The sequence below is a fragment of the Manis pentadactyla genome, chromosome 2 (assembly GCF_030020395.1).
Source record: "Manis pentadactyla isolate mManPen7 chromosome 2, mManPen7.hap1, whole genome shotgun sequence".
NCBI lineage: Eukaryota > Metazoa > Chordata > Mammalia > Pholidota > Manidae > Manis > Manis pentadactyla.
Window position 1 is genome coordinate 45,319,315 of NC_080020.1, and position 19,294 is coordinate 45,338,608.

At 40.2% G+C, this 19,294-nt stretch overlaps 1 protein-coding gene and 1 long non-coding RNA gene across 8 annotated transcripts in view; both read right to left on the reverse strand.

Annotated features, from left to right (window-relative positions):
* LOC118911995 (uncharacterized) overlaps window positions 1-1,747 on the reverse strand; it is a 45,204-nt gene extending 43,457 nt beyond the window's left edge. Inside the window, exon 1 of one of the 2 annotated variants that reach the window (XR_008993702.1) lies at window positions 1,188-1,747. This is a non-coding gene — a long non-coding RNA (uncharacterized LOC118911995). The remainder of the gene's footprint in view (window positions 1-1,187) is intronic. The other variant, XR_008993703.1, reaches the window with a different exon arrangement.
* Window positions 1,748-5,851: 4,104 nt separating this feature from the next.
* FBXW11 (F-box and WD repeat domain containing 11) overlaps window positions 5,852-19,294 on the reverse strand; it is a 140,587-nt gene continuing 127,144 nt past the window's right edge. For all 6 annotated transcript variants that reach the window (XM_036884715.2, XM_036884713.2, XM_036884711.2 and 3 more), the window contains 5 exons: window positions 18,661-18,779; window positions 16,811-16,921; window positions 15,686-15,764; window positions 14,451-14,636; window positions 5,852-8,370 (listed from right to left, as the gene is read on the reverse strand). In XM_036884715.2, coding sequence (XP_036740610.1) covers window positions 14,475-14,636; window positions 15,686-15,764; window positions 16,811-16,921; window positions 18,661-18,779 — 471 coding nt within the window. In that variant the 3' untranslated portion in view covers window positions 5,852-8,370; window positions 14,451-14,474. The remainder of the gene's footprint in view (window positions 8,371-14,450; window positions 14,637-15,685; window positions 15,765-16,810; window positions 16,922-18,660; window positions 18,780-19,294) is intronic.

The window sequence follows — 19,294 nt, forward strand, 5'->3', positions numbered from 1 at the left end:
GAACATGTGGCACAAAGTGACATTGGAAAGGCAGGCAGGGGCTAGATCACTGCAGATGAAAGCAAGAAGTTTGGACTTGATTCTAACTAAGCACAATGGGCGGGAATTGGGGAGTGTTGGGCAGGGCAGTGATGTGATCTAACTGATCTACAGGTTCAGGAGATGGCTCTGCCCACTGTGCGGTAGATGGATTTCAGCAGAAAAGAAAATGTATGTCATACACAGCATCTGATGCGCAATAGGTGCTCAGTGAACAAGCGTCCATCACCGCCCCTGAGGCTGCACGCACAAAGGTTTGCTAAGGACTGTTCTGAGTCCAGGCTCCCTCAGCTCCGCTCTCTGTACTGTGGTGCTAATAGTAAAGCCAACAGACTACCCTTTGAGGGAACATCCTCTCCTCCTTTTGGTTAGGGTGACAGTTCAAGAGCGGCGGGGTGGGGGCGGGTGGAGTGGGAGCCTTCTGTTAAATGTTGAGTTGCTCCCAACATACTTTTCAAACATCCATTTGCTTTTGCCCAGTCGCCTCCGTAAGAGACATGCTTTCGGATGTGTTTTGAAAAATATTCCATATGCTAATGGAATGTCACCATCTGCCAAAGAAGGCAGAGCTGTTTTTAAAGGAAAAACTATTACAGAAATGAGGTATTCACAGAGGGGCACTAAAGAGCCCGAACGTCGCTGACCTGAGGCTGACCTGGGCCGCCTCGTGTTACCAACATGAAAAAGGAGTGAGAAAATCTGAGGCCAATTACCTTCTCTCTCGCTCTCTCCCTCTCCCTCTCTCTTTTTCTCCCCTCCCCTTCTTGGAGACATGATGAAATTTCCTGAAACAAAAACTCAGCCCCTTCTATAAAATGCTTTCGCCTTTGGTGGAAAAAGCCCCGATGGTCCCTTTTATCTCCTCATTCCTGAGGCTCAGCCCTGGCCCCCGTCTGTTTGTGCAGATGGGCTGCAGGGAACACTCCCAAGGACGAGAAGGGCCGGCGGGGAGGCTGCTGGGCGCCCGCTTGCTCTGCCGCCAGAGCCCTGGCCTTCCGGAGAGCCGGCGCGCCTGGCGGTGGGGAGCGGCAGTAGGCGTCCTGCCGCGCCGCTAGTGACGGGCGTGGTTCCCCAGGAGGCCTGGGCAGCTCCCAGGCAAGGGTTTAGAGAAGGTTTTTCCAACTTCGGGAGCATCATCACACCCCTACCTTCCCAGCTGCTCCTCTCCGCCTGTCCCTGGCCGGCCCTCCTGTGCCCTCTTCCGAACTCAGGTTCAGGCCTCTTCCTTCGGAGGCCGCTGCGCACCTCGCTCGTCTAGGCAAGTCAGCTCCACTGGAATCCCTCTCAGTCCAATCCAAATGCACTGCCCTTCGCCGCCTCCACCCACCCCCTCCTTCCCTTATCTGGGAGGGGAGAGCAACTCCGGCCAGTTTGGTGGCAGGGCATTCCCACCTCAAGGCCTTTGCATCCACGTGTCCCCAGCCGGCAACACTGCATGGCTGGCTCCTGTTGATTGTCCAGGGTTTGGCTTAGCTCAGCTGTTCCCCAGGCTGTAGCAACCCACCTCCCAGTGTAATCTCCTTAGAGCACTTACCACCAGCTGAATTCTTGTGAATTCATGTGTGAATGGGTGCGGTAGCAATCACTGTAGCCTATGTCTCCTGGAATGTAAGTTTCCTGAGAGCAGGGATGGCATCTCCTTTACATTAGAGCCTCACTAGTGGCACATAGGCACACACTAGCCATGGGCGTCATTCTCAGCCTCTCCGACACCCGTACTGCCCAGCTCCTTGCATCCCACCCAACTCTGTGCATTGCTGAAGGCACACCATGCATGTTTACTAATGACCGAAGGAGGCAGCCAGGGACATACCGGCAGGGGTGTGGGTGTGGGGGGAGATGTACAGATGGTCTGGTCTGTAAATGCGAGGGGACTGCACAGCAGGAGGCCTGGCTCTCCAGGGAGACTTCTGGCATCCTGGGCCCTGGCCGGTGGAGATGGGAGAGGTGAGGGCAACGTGGCAAGAGGTCAGCTGTGGCACCCAAGACAGATTGGAATCAAAGCTAACCAACTGCTCATTAGCCAGACACACCTCAGCCTCAGTTTCTTCAGCCAGAGGGCGGTAATAACATAGGCCCTGCATTGTTACTGAGCCTTTACCAGCAGACTTGGTCCTCACCTGGTGTGGCCATTTTTATTCTTTAGCTGTAGTTGGTGTTAACCACCCTCTCCTCTGCCTCACCCACCACCCCCGACCCCACCACCTACACACTTCTCTTCTTTCCAGTGCACTTCGGTAGTACTACCATTTGCTCAGGATATTGGCATGTTGAGGTCTCATTCTCTTCCCAGAAACACCCACTGGGCATATGATAGGCTGACTGCTTTTAAAGCTGAACTATTCTTAGTAACAAAATGAACAAATAAAAATAACTTGGTGCAAATACTATTCACCTGGTCCATCTCGCTCTGTTCCACCCACCGAACAGCCCAGCCCTGGTTACTAACTCAAGTCCTCACTGGGATGCCACAGGGGACCGTCAGCTCTGGTATTTCCCCTCATGAAGCCCACAGGCCTCAAGTGGCCTGAGCACATTGAACTCTGTCTCATCTCACACATCCTGAACCCCAACCCTTATTATAGCTTTCTCTGCTCGGGACATCCTGAGCCATCTGTTTAAATGTCACAGTTGAAGGTACGAAGAAGAGCTGGCACCAAAGTCGTTATACACCAGGTGCTGTTCTAGGTGCTTTAGATTATGTCATTTAATTTTTACAGTGATTATAATATACTGTGTCCACTTCATAGATGAGGAAGCTTAGGTTCAGTCCAGAGAATGCGCTTGCTCGTGGGGCCTAATGTCAATTAGGTGACAGAGCTCCATCCTTAGCCAGGTCTGCTGTTCCTGACTCATGCTCTTCCTGTCATCCAGTAGACCAGTGACTCCCATGGGACGGTCTCAGTCAAGATCTAAAGGTGTTGTGAGAGTGTTCCCACTGCCGGAGCTGCAGGGTATTTGGGCGTAAATAAAACACAGCCCTTGACATCTTACTACACTGATGGACAATGACTTCAATGGGGTATGGGGGTGACTCGGTAATATGGGTGAATGTAGTAACTACATTGTTTTTCATGTGAAACCTTCCTAAGAGTGTGTATCAATGATACCTTAAAAAAAAAAAATACAGCCCTCAAGAACAGCAAAGTCTGTTGGATCCAAGGACAGTGGTGAAGGCTGGAAGGAGCTTAAGTTGTTCCCACTGAGATCTCACCAGAACACCAGGTTTAAGTTCTTCCAAGGCATGCCCCGCTACAGATGAACCTTTGGCTTCGTTCTTTCCAGGTTTTGCCAGGCCAGCCCAACCACATAAGTACTCTGAGAAATACAATTAGGTAATTCCTGGAGGCAGGATGAATAAATAGTCAAATGTTGAAAGCAATGAGTACAATTCCATTTACAGGGTTCTGCTTTCCAGTTTCATCTGCACATACAAAAAAAAAGTTACTTATTATCTGTACTATAATTCTTTCACAACACATAACCAATAAAAATCTTAAAACACTAAATTAGGATTTCATTGCATTTGGTGACCAGGGTCCAGTGCCCCATCTTTGGGCTGGTAAACAAGCACCTGATGATGGCTAGGGATAGTTATACCACAGAGGTTTTTTGAGTGTCATAAGGTTTTAGACCCAGCTTTGTGCAACTTACAGATATGCAGGAGCTCCGAGGTCTTGGAGACCACGTTAATCTTAGGCCTAAATCCTGCCTTGCTTTAATGCGAACTCAATCCTAGCACAAACGCGGGCAGCTGGTCTGAATACTTAGTGTGATTGAAGACAGCGGCTACCAGGTCTCAATGCTCCCTGCCTCTCCTCCTCTTTTCAAACACCTCCCACTTTTGGTCATTTTTCAGACAAACATGTATTGAGTAATTACTGCATGCTGTTCACTTTGTCACAGGGCCTATCATTTAATTTGTCCCTTCTCTCTGGGCTCTGTTCTGTTCTTCAAATGTTCGGTTGCCAAACTTGACAAAATGCCTCAACAGATCACTACTAGAAATGCTTAAAATTGTGTTCGTTTACAGATGACAAACTGGTGCTCCAGAGATTAATGTTTAAAAAGTTACCAATTTTTATAAACTGGATCTCCACATAATCTGGATTTTCAGCTTTTCTCAAAAATTTAGACCTAACATCACTGGGTCTGCATTCCTGCAAGACAGCAAATCATCCAGAGCTAGGGCATGTGCCCTCTGGGACCTGAACTAGTTAGTGAAACCTTCCTGTACACATGGGGAAGCTAAGGCCCAACAGGGGTACTGCCATACAGCAAATCAGTAACAGGATCATCAGGCAAACAGCCCAACTGTCTCTCCTTATGGAGAAAACAAATGGGCTGAAATGACAGAGCACCACTCCAGTCTGACTGTATATCCAAGGAGTTCTACAAAATCTTTCTCAGAATCTCCATCAATACGGATACATTTGTAGCCATTAATTTCTTACAGTAATACCTCATCTATTTAGGAAGAAAGCAACTAATACCTCCTAAACACCAACTAAGTGAAGGTAGAGATGACTGGAGAGGTTATGATCCAGTCTGACACCTGAGTTCTTCCCACTCTGCCACTGTTTGGGCTCAACACCTGCTGTTCATTTGTAGTCCAAATCATTAATTTATCATGCTTATCACAAGCAGGGATAGAATGAGAAAGGGCAGTCACTATAGGAAAAAGCAAGAAACCACCTAGATTCCAAGAAATTAGCTGAATAAATTATGGTATATCCTTACAACCAACTACTACACATCCATGAGCAAGAATGAGGTAAAATCACATGTACTGACATGGGATATCTCAAGACTATTAGATGAGAAAGCAAGTGCAGTATAGCATATGTAGCTGTTAAAAGTGGGGGCGGGGGGCAACGTGTGGGTACATGTACAGGTACATATATGTATAGCTGTTAACATTAGTGGTGGGGCGATGTATGTATATGGGTACATACACAAGAGCATATATAGTATGCTACTGTTAACATTAAAGTTTAACAGTAAAAGTTAAAGTGGAGGGGAGCAATGTGTGTGTATACGAGTACATAAACACACCTTTCCATACAGAGTATTATCTGTTGAAGTATATGCAAAGAACTGGCTAACAATGATTAGGGGGCTGAAGGTCAAGGGTGAAAGGGAGAATCACTTTTTACTATTTCTATGGTTTGTAAATTGATTTTCTTAACCATATGCATATTATATATTTTAAAAACATTTTTACAAGAAAAATGTGTGGGAACACCATTTTATAGAAATACTCTTAAATCTCATCACCAAAGTCCACATTACCAACTCAGTTAACTTAACCAGAAAACTGCTACTACCCAGGATTTGAGCAGAATCCTGCAGATATTAACTGTATTCTTTCTGCTTTAGTACTCAGCCAGTGATGTGTGACTCTGCAAACACAAAAAGCCCAAAAATTTCCTGCCCAAAGTGTAAGTGGGAGTGGATACAAGTGCATACCTCAGTCTGTCTCCTTTCTTCACAAAACAAGAGGATCCACTCACCTATGGGAGCCACTTGAGACATTTAAGGGGCCATTTGCGTATTTTTTACTGTAACTTGGGAACTGGACTTGTTGGGGAGGAGTTCTGAACTAGCTCCTAGGCTCCTGGGCTTAAAGCACAAAGCCCCAAGTCATGGCCTGCGGTGTTATCTCGCACAAAGTTCTCACAGGCCGAAAGCAGTTTGCTTTCAACCTCATTTTACAGAGCAAATTGTATTTTAAATCTACAAACTTTAACTGTACATCACTGAATTACTGATAACACCAAACAGTTTTTTGAAAAATTTCTTAACAACATCAGAGTATTGCAACACTTTATTAAGAGAATTGGCTTTGAATTAGTAGCTGAAGTAACAATTGCATGAAGCCAGATTAGGTGTACCGCATAATACTCATACTTGATTTATTGACATTACTTAGCAATTTATTGGACAAAGGTCAAACTTTTTGTTTTTTATTAAGCACATTCCACAGTACAAAGCTGTCATGAATAATATCTGTACAATTTAATAGTTTCAATAGCTGTTCAGACACAAATTTATTTCAAACAGATAATTGGCAAACATAATTAATTACAAGTTAGAATTAGACTATCCCAGTGCTTTAAAACATTAATATAGCAGTAATTTACAGTTGCTCAATTATGGTTAACAAAATAATGTCCAGAGTATGGCTGGGAATTACTACTATAATCCCAGAAAGTCAGAATTCCTTGGGTGTCAAAGTCCCCTGCTATAATTTAGTAGGCACAATTCAAAAGTTGTGTGCATATTTAAAGGCCATAATCTCCCAAGGAACAAGAACTTCTATATTAAACATGCAAAAAGAACAACAGAAAGTCCATTTGTTCAGAAGAATTGCCTCCCCCCTCCCCACCAACCCCTTCCCCGGGCTCCCCTAACCAATCTGATAACAAAGCTGTAAGATGAAGAGCAGTAAAAGTTAAATCACTTTCACAACCACTGTCAAACTTACAACATCTACCCTTGTGAATGGAGATTTATTTTTTTACACCTTGAGACTCAACTTCTCAAAAACAGAAATGACTTGAGCCACATGTAGGAGGGATGGGTGTTATTTTTAAAAAATGAAAAATGAAAAAGCAAGCCAAATTACACACACACATTGATCCCCACATCATTCTCAATGCAAAGGACAAAACAGAGCCCAGGGACCTTCCCTTTAGTAGTAGAGTGTGCTTCCACGGGAAGAGGTTTAAGTTTTAAGTTAACAGTAGGTTCTTATTGGTCCTTTAAAATGTTATCGACATTCCTTGATCTTTGGAAACAATGGCAAGGGGGCAAATCAGAACATAATATTGAACAAGGGGGGAAAGAGTGCCAACCGGATGCCAAAGTCCTTTCCATGCATGGTCAGCATCATAGTGCCATTCACACAGTAGGGCTGTGGAACACAGCTCTGAGAACCTGCCAGGGCCACAGCAGCAGGTGACACCAGAGATGACAGGGATGGGATTCATGGGCTTGTTGCCTTGTACCACGTTAAGAGTACCCTTCCACTCAGATGGGCCTCTAAGCCAGCCTGACCTGACATATGGGCTGTAAAACATAAGCAGGCCCTGCTAACACCCTGACAAGGCCAGGACATATGAATTCATTGGCCAGGAAACTCCAGGCAATAGGGCCTTGTTTTTCCCTTTCCAGGATTACTAACACACATAATAATGATCTTTGACAGTGAAGTCAGATGAATACTATGGGAAGTGACCACTAGTTCTCAGAAGTACTTAAAAGGAAAAGAACAAAAAAACTTAAGGTACCTCTCTACTGTATATGCTGCACAACAAATAAACAATTTGTGTTAAACTTTAGAAATTACATTTTAAAACAAGATTCCCATTAAAAACACACACACACCACACACACACAATGACAAAAGTAAAGACACCATATGAATACTGCAGAAAGGGTTCTAGGTAATCCACATCAACCGTGGCATCAGGTTCTTGAGCCCAGCCCATGGCTAAGTGCGAACACACACTGTCTTAGTGTCTCAGGCATGGGGCCCGACTCCAGCAACCTTGAGGTTAAACTGTTATGTACATTTTATCTACATGCGGATACAGTATTTTAAATTAGGAGGCAAGCACACGTGTAAAAGTGTTACTCTACCAAGTTATCAGGAGATGGTTGGGCTATGGAGAACAGTTAAGATAAGAAAGAGCTATATTACCTGTTGGGAGATAATATAACCTGGCTTACAGTTCTTTAAATTAAAAGAAATTGGTTCAGAAAGGAAGTGTAATCCAAAAAACATTACTAAAACAATCCAGAGAAATTTTTTCATTGTCCAACATGTTCCTAATACAAGTCAGAATTCATAATGACTTGGACGGTCAAAAGAAGAATGCTAGCTTCTGAAAAGGAAAGCCCTGGACATTCTGGGTAGGTGTTTGGCACCCAAAATTTCACTGAAGAATGCTGTTTCTTAATATCAGACTGAAGTGCAAAGCAATATAAATTAGAGGCCAAGTCTTCTCTTGATGGTCGATTTACTTCTGTAAAACAGACTGTATGCTCCTTTTATATGAACGATTTACATTCGAAGAATTAGATTTTTTTCACTGATTGGGGAGGAAATGGGCTTCTCTGTTCTACTGGAAGTCGGTGGACCTAAGGTATCCTTCTCAAAGTAGAGGCCAGAATCGGAGGTGAGAAATGTCGTTTCTTGAAGAGTTAGGCTGTTTTGCATCTACCCCAGCGTCTAGAACCAATTCCAGCTTCAAAACTCAGCTGTGAAGAACTCCCTTAGGCATTTGGTAGCCATGTAGCCAGCCAGTAGTTCAAGACTAGGAAACCCTGAGGGTGTTAAAAAAAAAAAAGAGGATGATGGATGAAAATTCTAGTTAGACAGAGAGATATACACCACAGCCAACCCACATCACACACAAATATACCTTTCCACACATAACACATTACTGATTTTATACTAATCAGCACCAAAAATAGAAGCTGCAAGCTGTTTGAGGTCCTATATACCAGGCATCATATTTATTTAAACCTCAATAACCTTTGAGGTAGAAACTATTACATTTACTTCACAAACAAGAGAACAAAGAGTCAGAAACATTGTTCAGTTCAAAACATTAGCCACAAAGTGACAGAGGGAATTCAAAGAGATGATCTGACCCCTATAACCTATCACCTTTCAGGACTGCTGCTAAAAAGTATGCATATAACAAAGTATACTCACTATTAGACTTTGTATTTAGTATAATCTTTTATGACATCCGGAGCCTACAAGAGCCTGTCTCATATCCACCACCCCCTCATCTATCATTGCAAAGCAAAAATACGCTAAAGCGAATAAATAAAACATTCCTTCTAAAGAGAATGCTAATAATCAGAAATTACTTCTTTTTTGAAATAAATTATTTATACAAGGACAACACAGTGTAAAAGAAAAGTCTACCAAGTAGTTTTTTGACTATGACCTTTAGTCAGGAACACATTTTAATCACAATCTCTAAATTCACCCATGGATATAAATATGCGAACATACACACACACGGGTGAGCACACAACAGTCCTAGGCAAAAAGAACAATTACATTTACTATGTATAATGCAAACTGACATTTTCTATTCTAAACTTCATCAAAACAAAGTTAAAAATCCATTAACATGATTTCACAATAACTAATGGGTCACAATCCTTCCAAACACTGCATTAAACCACTAGCCTTGATCTACAAGTCACTTTTAGGTCTAATATTCTATGGCAAAAAAAAAGGAAAGATTTTTTAAAGCTTGTATGCTTTTTTAAAGGCAACTTTCCTAAAAAGTTGTCAATTTTCATAAAGATCAAGAATCCTAATAAGCCTTCTCAATGAGTTCAAGAAAGACCCAATTTTATTCACCATTTGTTTTCCCATGAAGAATATTTAAGAGTACCTGAATTATTTAAAAAATATTAACATAGATAAGAAGTAGGCATTCTCAAGTGCTGCTGGTGGGAATGTAGCAGACCGACTTAATTCTTCTAGATAGTAATATGACCCTCTGAATCAAAAAGCTTTAAACATTACACCTTTTAACCCAGACACTGCAGACATTTCTAGAATTCTATCCAAAGGTAATAAAGGGTTAGGCAAAGATTAAGCTAAAAGAATGCATCATGGCAATCAAGTTTATAACAGCTAAAAGCTGGGGGGAAGACATACATATATAACAACAGGGCATATCCAAACAAGTATTATTTTGCCATTAGGAATAATTAAGACAAATACTAACATGCAATAATTTCACAATATATAAAAAAAGCATTTAAAAACCTACAGTTATTGATCATAATTTTAAAAAGCTTGAAATGTTATATACAAAGGAGTTAACAATGGTGAACCCTGAGTAGGAGCTTATTTGCTTCTTTTGGCTCATCTACTCTTTCTAATTTCCTAATAAGGATCTTATATTATTTACTAAAAAAAGACAGCTACTGTACACACAGCTCTTAGGAGTTAGTAATCAGAAAAAAAATAACTCAGCAAATAAATCTACTGCTACATTTCCTGACAGAAATACTCTTACCTTGTATTTTAGGGGTGAATATTTTACTGCAAGGTTAAATCATCATTAGGGTAGTGTTTCTTATTATGCATAAATCTCACAGTATCACATGGTAATAATTTTTTTCATGTTACAATAAATGAAAAGAATTTGGATAAGAGCAATAAAATCTTTGGAGTTGACTGCCAAGGTTGTCAAAAGTAATTCACTTTGAAGAGACAAACACATTTGAGGTTTCACTGCTTGTGCTGCTTAAAAAGCAGATAAGTTTTTTCCATTGATTTATAATTGTGGATCATAACAAGGCAGTTGTTCTTAGGTTCCCAAAAAGGGGGCAGAGGAGGGCCTGGAAGAAGTAACACCACAGTTTCCTTTCCATCACAGCCAATCAGAGAAACAGCCTTGGTGATCATTATTTCATTTCTCAACCGCAAGAATTCTTATTTCAGGGCACTTTAAATTAATATATAAAAACTGTCCAATTTGTGAAATTTTACTATGTTCTATAATTCATCTATTAATAAGTATGCCCGATGGGGGAAGCATACTATGGATGTCTTGGATTTTATCATGTGCCTCTCTAAGCAGAGTGTAAAATCTATCAAAAATATAAAGAGTTACACTTCAGTTGTTCTGTGATATACCTACTCCCCTGAGCTATTCCAGAAGCTCAGCTACAGCTATAGTTGTCCATGTCCTATTTTATGTGCTTCTCTTATGTGGAAAAATAAAAGCAGAGGCATATGTAGCTAAAGCAAAAGCACAGAGAAATGCAGAGCTTAGAAAAGAAATAGTTAAGAATGGAATAAACTTCGTAAGACTTGTATACTAAAAACTGCAAAACACTGCTTAAGAAAACTGAAGAAAACCTAACTGACAGATAATACTTTATTTATAGATTGGACGACTCAACATTTGTTAAAGAAATTCTTCCCCAAAATGACCTTCAGATTCACAGCAGTTGCTATCATAATCCCAGCAGTTATCTTCATAGAATTTGACAATCTAATTCAAAATTGAATATGAAAACCTAACAGACCTAAAATAGTCAAAACCATTTTTAAATGTCTGGAAGATTTATTAGACAGTATGTGCAGTGCTGGTGAAAGGAGAACCACAGAGATCATGGAACAGAATAGCCAGAAACAGACCTACAAGTAAGTGGTCAATTAACTTTTCGACAAAGATGCTAAAGCAGTTCTTTGGGAAAAGGAAAGCCTTTAATCTAGTAAGTGCTGAACAACTAGACAGCTATCTCTAAAAAAACAAAACAAAACAAAACAAAACAAAACAAAAAACCAATGGCATTCTTACCTCACACCATACACAAAAGTTAGTAACTCTAAATGGGTCAAAGACCAAAATGTAGAAGTTAAAAATATAAAACTTCAAAAACTCTCCTGGTCCAAACAGTAATCACTAGCTACACATGGTTAAATTTAATAAGTTTGAATAAAGTATAATTAAATATAATTAAAATTTCAATTATATTCAATTAAAATGCAATTTAAAAATTAGTTCCTAAGTTGCACTAGCCACATCTCAAGAGCTCAATTGCCCTATGTGGCTACTGACTGCTATAGTGGACAGTGTAGCTCCAGAAAATTTAAACTAATCCGGTGGCAGAGAGCAGGTCAGTGTTGGGGTCAGGTCAGGCTTTGACTACAGGGGTGACATGAGGGAATTTCTGAGGGTGACAGAAATGTTAGCTTGATTGTGGAGGTGTTTCAAGGGTATATTCATCTGTAAAAACTCATCAAACAGTACACTTTAAATGGGATCGTATCTCAATATTGTATGATTAAAAAAAGAACAAAGGGGATGTAACAAAGATGACAGGGGCAGGGCATATATCTAGTACCTGACTGTACCAGTTTAAACAATTTACTCCTATTTTTTACTGAGCTATTATTTTTTTGTTTGCTGAAAGCAGCTATACAAGTACACTGTAGTTTCACACACATTTACTTATTTATGGGCAAATTCTAACATGGCCTTGGAGAAGAGCACAAGTATGTCATGTTTGCCCTGAGTATCATCTGCCAAACAAACATCAATGAGCTTAAAACATACTGGGCACTCTCCTAGACGCTGGAGCTCCACAGTAAAACAGCTCCACAGCCTTGTGAGGGAGACAGGCATGCAAGCAGTTTCAACACCGACTAATAAATTCCGTCAGACAAAGTAAAAGGGCGGGGATGGACTGGGGATACCCACAAAGCCTTAATACAGGCAAGAAGCGGGAGGTGCGAAGTCTGCACTACTTAAGTGCAATTAGGGAAACTCAGCAGAATTCAGTCTGGTTGAAGCGTGGATTTTTGGGAGGGAGTAATGGGAGACTAGGACAGGAAGAAAGGTAGAAAGGACAGCAGACCTAGATAGTCAAAATCCTGTCAGCTAATCTAAGTAAACCTTGATCCTAAAGGCAACAGGAAGCCAGTAAGGCAGAGGATGGCCAGGCAGGGCTAAGATAACCCTAGTTGGCAACATGATGGAAGGTGGGCTTCAAGAAGGAAAGAGCAGGAGGGAAATCAGTTTCATCAGGGTCTGTTCCTCTGCCCCTGTATTTTTCTTAGGCTTTTTGCAAAGGGAGGTTTAGGTGGGGAGGAGCAATCATTCAAGAGATTCTTCCTCTGTAATTCCCTAAAATGTCTATTTAAGGCTCTGTTCAATAAATGTAATAATTCTGCCTTATAGATTTTTTGACTGACATAGAATAATCTAATCCAAAGAGAAAGCATCAAGAGAGTTGGTCACTTCACAAGAGACAGTAGGAACACACCTAAGAGCAGGAACAGCAACTGTTTACTGCAGGTCATTACAGCTCACCTCCCACACCCGAGAAGTCATCACCGACCCACAGAGCACTTAGTCCTTTGGGGCCCACATGGGGTCCCAGAATCCTTCCAAAGGTAACACTCCAGCCAGGCCCTACTGATCAAACTGAGCTGGCATGAAGAAAAAATCTGTTTGCCACTCCTGTTGCAGACCCTTGGTTTATCACTGACAGATGGCACAGAGGCAAGACCAGAGGTCACCAATTTTTCCTAAAGAGCTGTATGATAAATATTTTAGATTATAGGCCATATGGGCTCTGTGGCAACTACCCAACTCTGCCACTTAAGCATGAAAACAGCCACAGACAACACAAACAATGAGAGTGGCTGTCTTCCAATAAAACTTTATGGACATCGGAGTTTGAATTTCTTAAAATTTTCATGTCATGAAATATTATTCTTGTTTTAATTTTTTTCAATTATTTAAAAGTGTAAAAAACTATTATTAGTTTGCTATGGTAGGGGATAAAAGAGAGGCAGTGGATCAAATTTGGTCTCTGGCCAACCTTAGGTAAGAAAAAATTCCTGGAGATCTATTGATTGGGTCTTAGAGTCCTAAGTAAGGAGTACCTGAAAACGTGGTAACTTGGTGATCTAGGACCCAGTGGTTCCCTATCTTTTCATCAAAAAACAAACAAACAAAAACCCCACAGTTCTGCAAGTGGACTTTCTTAAACTTACAATATTCAATGAACAAGAAAATGTATAATGATAAAAAGCTACTAAGCATTAAGTGTTGTTTTTAAATAAACTTAATCACAATCTTTATATTCATATATATAAAGTAGCACAAATAGGTGCAAATATATTCATTCAATCTACAAAGTTTAATATGCATAGAATTCACGCTCCCTACAAAATTCTCAGAAATGGGAATACTGCTCCAGATGAACAGGGTCATCAGTTCCAAGGCCTCTCTTCCTCTAGGCTGGACACCCTTAGTAACCAAGACATACCACCATCAATGGTTATAATAACTCTAAGTCTTCCTGTAACTAGAAAAAAGGACTTTGCTTCCAGGGTCCCTGTTATGTCTTAAATGGACGAAGGACAGGTTTTAGGGGCTTTCTCAACAAACACCTTTCTTTGATCCCTCTTCTAGGGAACAGTCATGGTAAGTGGATTGTGAACAGGGGGGAGTAGATTATTTTAAGTACCTGGTTGATGGTGACCTTTTTAAAAATAAAAGAACTAAAGGGCAGGAAAGAAAAAGGAAATTCTCACACCCTTCAACAGAATTTGAGGGACTTTACTGCTGTTAAATTGACAGGACCTGGGAAACTGTTTAGGAAAATAATTTCAAAAAACAGGAACCACTTTACCAACATGAAAACCAGCAATACACAGGATTCCAATTTAGACCTTATTTTGATGTCACTACAAAGATCTAGCCTTTTATTAGAACTCTGCAAAGTTGATACATCTAGTAAGGACTAACCACTTTGGCTCCTATCACCAAGGAACCCAAACCACGAAACTTCCCTAAAGGGAAGGTGAATTCAATCGGCAAAATTAAAAGTGGGAGAAAAGTACTCACCTGAAATGGGTAAAGTGCAGACTGTTATCTGGAGATGTAAGTGTATGTTCTGGAGGGAGAACGGGTCTCATTCTGGGCACTGGGAGGCACATTTAAGAAATCCCAAATCAAAATAGTGTCATCATGGGAGCTGCTGATGATTTGAAATTCATCAAACTGTAGCCGAAACACACGTCCAGAATGTTCCTGTGAAATATAACAGCTTGATGAATAAAATGAGACCTTTATTATCTCTCATATCTCACTACCAGGGATTTGGCATAGGCTGAATATGCAGCTACTTATCCAGGCTTCCTAAGTAATTTTCCAGAGCTTCATGAGCTTTGTCCTTCATCCCAGGAACAAATACTCGGCTTTTCCTTGTAAGCCTTTCCCTTAATTAAACTTTTTGTATCCTAGATCCTGGCCCACTAATATGTCAAAGAAAAATAACTATGTGATAGCCTCACAAAGGGTCTTAGTAAGGTAAACAATAATATTTAATACCCATTCTTGACACATGCAGAAACTAGAACCAGAAGGATAGTGTATTTAACATGAACAAGAGTATCTATCTCAAACCACAGCCAATGCAAAAATAAATTCTGCAATACTATAAGCAGTCCCATAAAATCAAGAAGAAAAAAATGGCCCTAACTGTATTTCTGCATGTTCTATTTAATGAAAGAAACAAAGAATTAGAAATAAAAGGCAGAACTACTAAAAATAAGAAAAATCTATGAACATTTCAAATGACTATCTCCTCAAAAACACACAGAAAGCAACTAAACTAATTAGCTTGGTAAAGTTGCTAACACAAGACTGGCATATAAAAATGAATTATTTCTATATACCAAAGCAATAATCCATAGAATATAGATTTCAGGGAAATTCCATCATAATAATACAAAAAATGTGCTGTGTTGGATAAATGTAACACCCATATTAAGAAATCCCCCAAATCTACAGGAAGGAAATACTTCGTGTTTTATGAGGCAGTCAATCCACCTACAAATGAGGAAGGCTGCTTTCCTATTTTAAATGGTATTAATGCTCCTTAGTAAAGAACTCACTATAATGTAAATGTCAATTATTCTCTGATTTTGGCAAAACAAAATCAACAGAACAGAGCATTTCTCTGAAGGCACCTGTGAGATACATAAGCTTTCTGTGATACGCACCCCCCTCACCAGGCCTATATGCAAGGTGGCCATCCTCCAGCCTGGGAACCCCTCCCACGTCAGCAGATCACTTACCACCAGTGTGCGCAAACACAATGTACTTGCTGGGGCTCGAGGGTCGAGAGCAGCTTGCAAGTCCCAAACTTTAATTTTCCTAGAAAGGAAAATGAGATCATGACTTGTGGAAAAATTAACATTTTATATATTGTCAAGCATTTCCTTGATGGAAAGGAGTGAATTTGAATTGATTTATAAAAGCTAATGTAGAACATGCTTCTATTTTTATATGTTATTTAAACCAATTACATTTGATTTTGGAAAAAATAAGGACGTACATATTGTCAGAATTGCTGACATATGTACCATAAAGAAATAATTTTTAAGGGAGAGAAGAAAAAACTTTAGGTTATCTAAGTTCAGTTTCTGACTAGATAATCTATGTCACCAAGTTCATTAATCTGCAGCCTCTCCAAGGCTGAGTAGGTGCAGTTGACAGAAGCTAGGGCTCTCCGTGGAATTCCAGGGATACCTTTCTCCAAATGCTGAAGGTTAATAATAGGAATATAAACAGACCAACCAACCCATTTGTGAGATATATATAAGGTCATCTTGAAATGTTTACAGTTGCCACTTGCTCATTTAAAAAGTCATGAGAAGTAAACATAATGTTCTTCATGTAATTGTAGATTAATGATACCAAAAAATAAAAATAAAAATGAATAAAAAATTTTTTTAAATGAACACTTTATAAGTTTTAAGGAAAAAAAAAAAAGTCATGAGGCTTTTTAAAGAAGATTTGTTCAGTTCACCAAAAGGGAAAAAGAAATATAAATTTATCACTGCACTAACCCCCACCTCCCCCTAAACAAGCAAGGAAGCCTGGTTTTATTTAGGGCTAAGGCAAAGACCTGAATTCCCACACAGCCTAAACTCTTCCCAGAGTTTACAGTAATGGTTAGAAGTGTAAGTTTAGGAGCTACAGAGGCTCTGCATTGTGGAATTTAGCACAAGACAGTTCACCCTTCTGTGCCTGTGTGGCCTCACTTGATCAAGTGGTGGGATAACCCCTGCCATCCACCATGACACAGAAGAGTACCCAGCATGGCACCTGGCGTATCATAGCTCCTTAACACACACACTACTTTTCCTCTTGACATAGGTATAACAGTAACAGTGCATCTGAAAATTTGAAATACATACCCATCATAGGCCCCACTGACAATCCTCTTGTTATCAAACCGGATGCATCGGACCAATTCTTCATGCCCCTCTAGGACTCTTAAACAGGCACCACATTCAATATCCCATAGCCTGGAATGAAAAGCAGATTTCTGTGGAACAGCTTCCCACACAATTCACACTATCTTCAAGTTCTTTACATCTCCTATATGTGATTTTCATTATCCTGCAATTCTTTGTTTCTACCTCACTCCTAGTCCACACTACACATACAATGATAAATATGTATCTTTACACTATTTGTATGTTTTTAAGTACTAATGGTTAAGCCTTACTTTTCATTTTTTCCTTTTATACAGTTTGAAACTTTAAAAAAATCACATGCATGTATTACTATTTTAATAAGATTACCCTTGATGTCTGAGTAAATGAAACAATGTAGCCAAATGATGTAGGAAGGACTTTTCTGGAGAAATAAGCAATGCAGGCAGTAAAGGAGAAAAGGTACATGTGTGTGTGCAAGTATGCCAGGTTGGCGTGGGGCAGAGCAGTGGAAGGATGCATAACACATACAGCCCAGAATGAGATTTCCACCCAAGGCACTTCTAGCCTGGGGTCCAAGAGGCCAACTGAGGTTACAAGTGGTGGACCAGCACGGTAAGCTCCCTCTCCTGATAAGGTTTGGAGACAACCCTCTTCCTAGATATATACTGTGTACTACGATTGTCCAGTTTACAAGGTCACTGCAGGAGCCTCTCATTAGGTTATGCAGTGTCTGGAAAATACAAACCCATTGACTACATCCAGCCCTTTTCTCTGTATATGATAATTCTGGAAGTAGTTATTCCTTATTTATCACAGCAAACTAACATGTACAAAGTTGGCAAACTAATTCTATAATGACCTTTTTTTTAGCCTCTCCACAGTAGCTCCTATCATATATCCAGTGACAGCTACTGTCATCACCTCTTCTCAACAGCTTCGGTGACAACGGCTTAGCTGATCTACTCTGAACAGACCCACTCAGCACTGCCACCATGACTCCAAAGGGGCTGCCTTGTACAAACCGTGAAGCAATATACGTTATTATTTTGTAAAACCTCAAGTATTCCAATGAGTAAGTTAAGGATTCTTTATTGTTGAAAAATTGAGTAATACAAAGCATAATAAATTCAACAGAACCAAGATTTAGGTTCTCAATTAACTTTTATGAGATCTTAAAACTTTTGGCAATTTTATTGTTTGCTTTCTCTTTCCTTTTTTATTTTATATATAATCTTGAAAACAATCTTTATTTTGTATAAACATGAGGCAATTTGGTTATTAAAAAAAGCTATTAACATGTGTTAGGACAGTGGAAATGTGAGTTAAATCCTAAATCAGTATTTAAAGGAAGTTTTTAATAAGATATCAAGTGTTTAAGGATAGTCATATTTACTAGGAAGCAAGGACAATTTGAATGTTGAGACAACAAATGGGAGATAAATAAATGACCAAATAGGAGTGGTTGATTTTGTTAAGAGTCTTGGAAGCTCCCATCTGTTAGGGAGGCAAGCAGGAGCTCACAGGTAAGGGAATGTAGGGAGTCAGACTGGAGAGTCCTCTGTTCTGAGGTGTCCTGGTATTAAGAGATCTTGGGTGGAGTGGAGGTTGTAAAACCCTGTATACTGGGGTAATTCTGGAAGAACACCCAGGGCATACACCGTTTACCCACTTTAGTATGCAGAGCCAATAGATTTAAAAAATTACTTTGTTTTCTTATCTGAAGCATCTGTGAAGACTCTTGAGTCTTTTGAACATTAGGAATAGGAGGTAAGTCAAAACAGTATGGCAAGATTCCCATCTCTGACAGCATACCAATTTCTACCCACCTTATGGTATTATCTGACGATCCACTAACAACCAGCCGGTCCCTGTACTGGAGACAGGCAATGCCTCGCTTGTGCCCATTGAGAGTACGAACAAATTCACAGGTACTCGTGCTCCAGACCTAAAGGATGCATTAGCAATAGTTTTAAAGAATGAATGTGGAAAACTCCTCCCACAATGTAACTTTAAAAAATCAGACCTAAAGATGACCAAAGCACCTGATTAGGAAATACAGTTGGGGGGCTTGGGTATAAATTGGACAGCATAACATTTTCTTGGCTGCTCAGTGATAAAACTGGGATGAAATACAGAGGGAAGTTGTGAATTCTCCAAACCTGAGATAATCACAGAAAGAACATCTCCTGGATGGTCCAGACATTCATTTGCCCAGATGGAAGAGTTTGGGCCAGCTTTTGTTTTTATGCCAGCTGATAGGTCAAATCCAATGTAACTGATGTGAAAAAACTTCACCTTTCACATCCTCCTCTTTTCCAGCATAGCTTCTTAAACAGCTCCATTTGTTTTGACACATCACTCCTAATATTATGTATGTGGAATAAATAATTCCTCTTTTGTGAAACCATCTGCAAGACTTAGATCTTCACAGACACACTTAATATGTGACAAGACAAATAA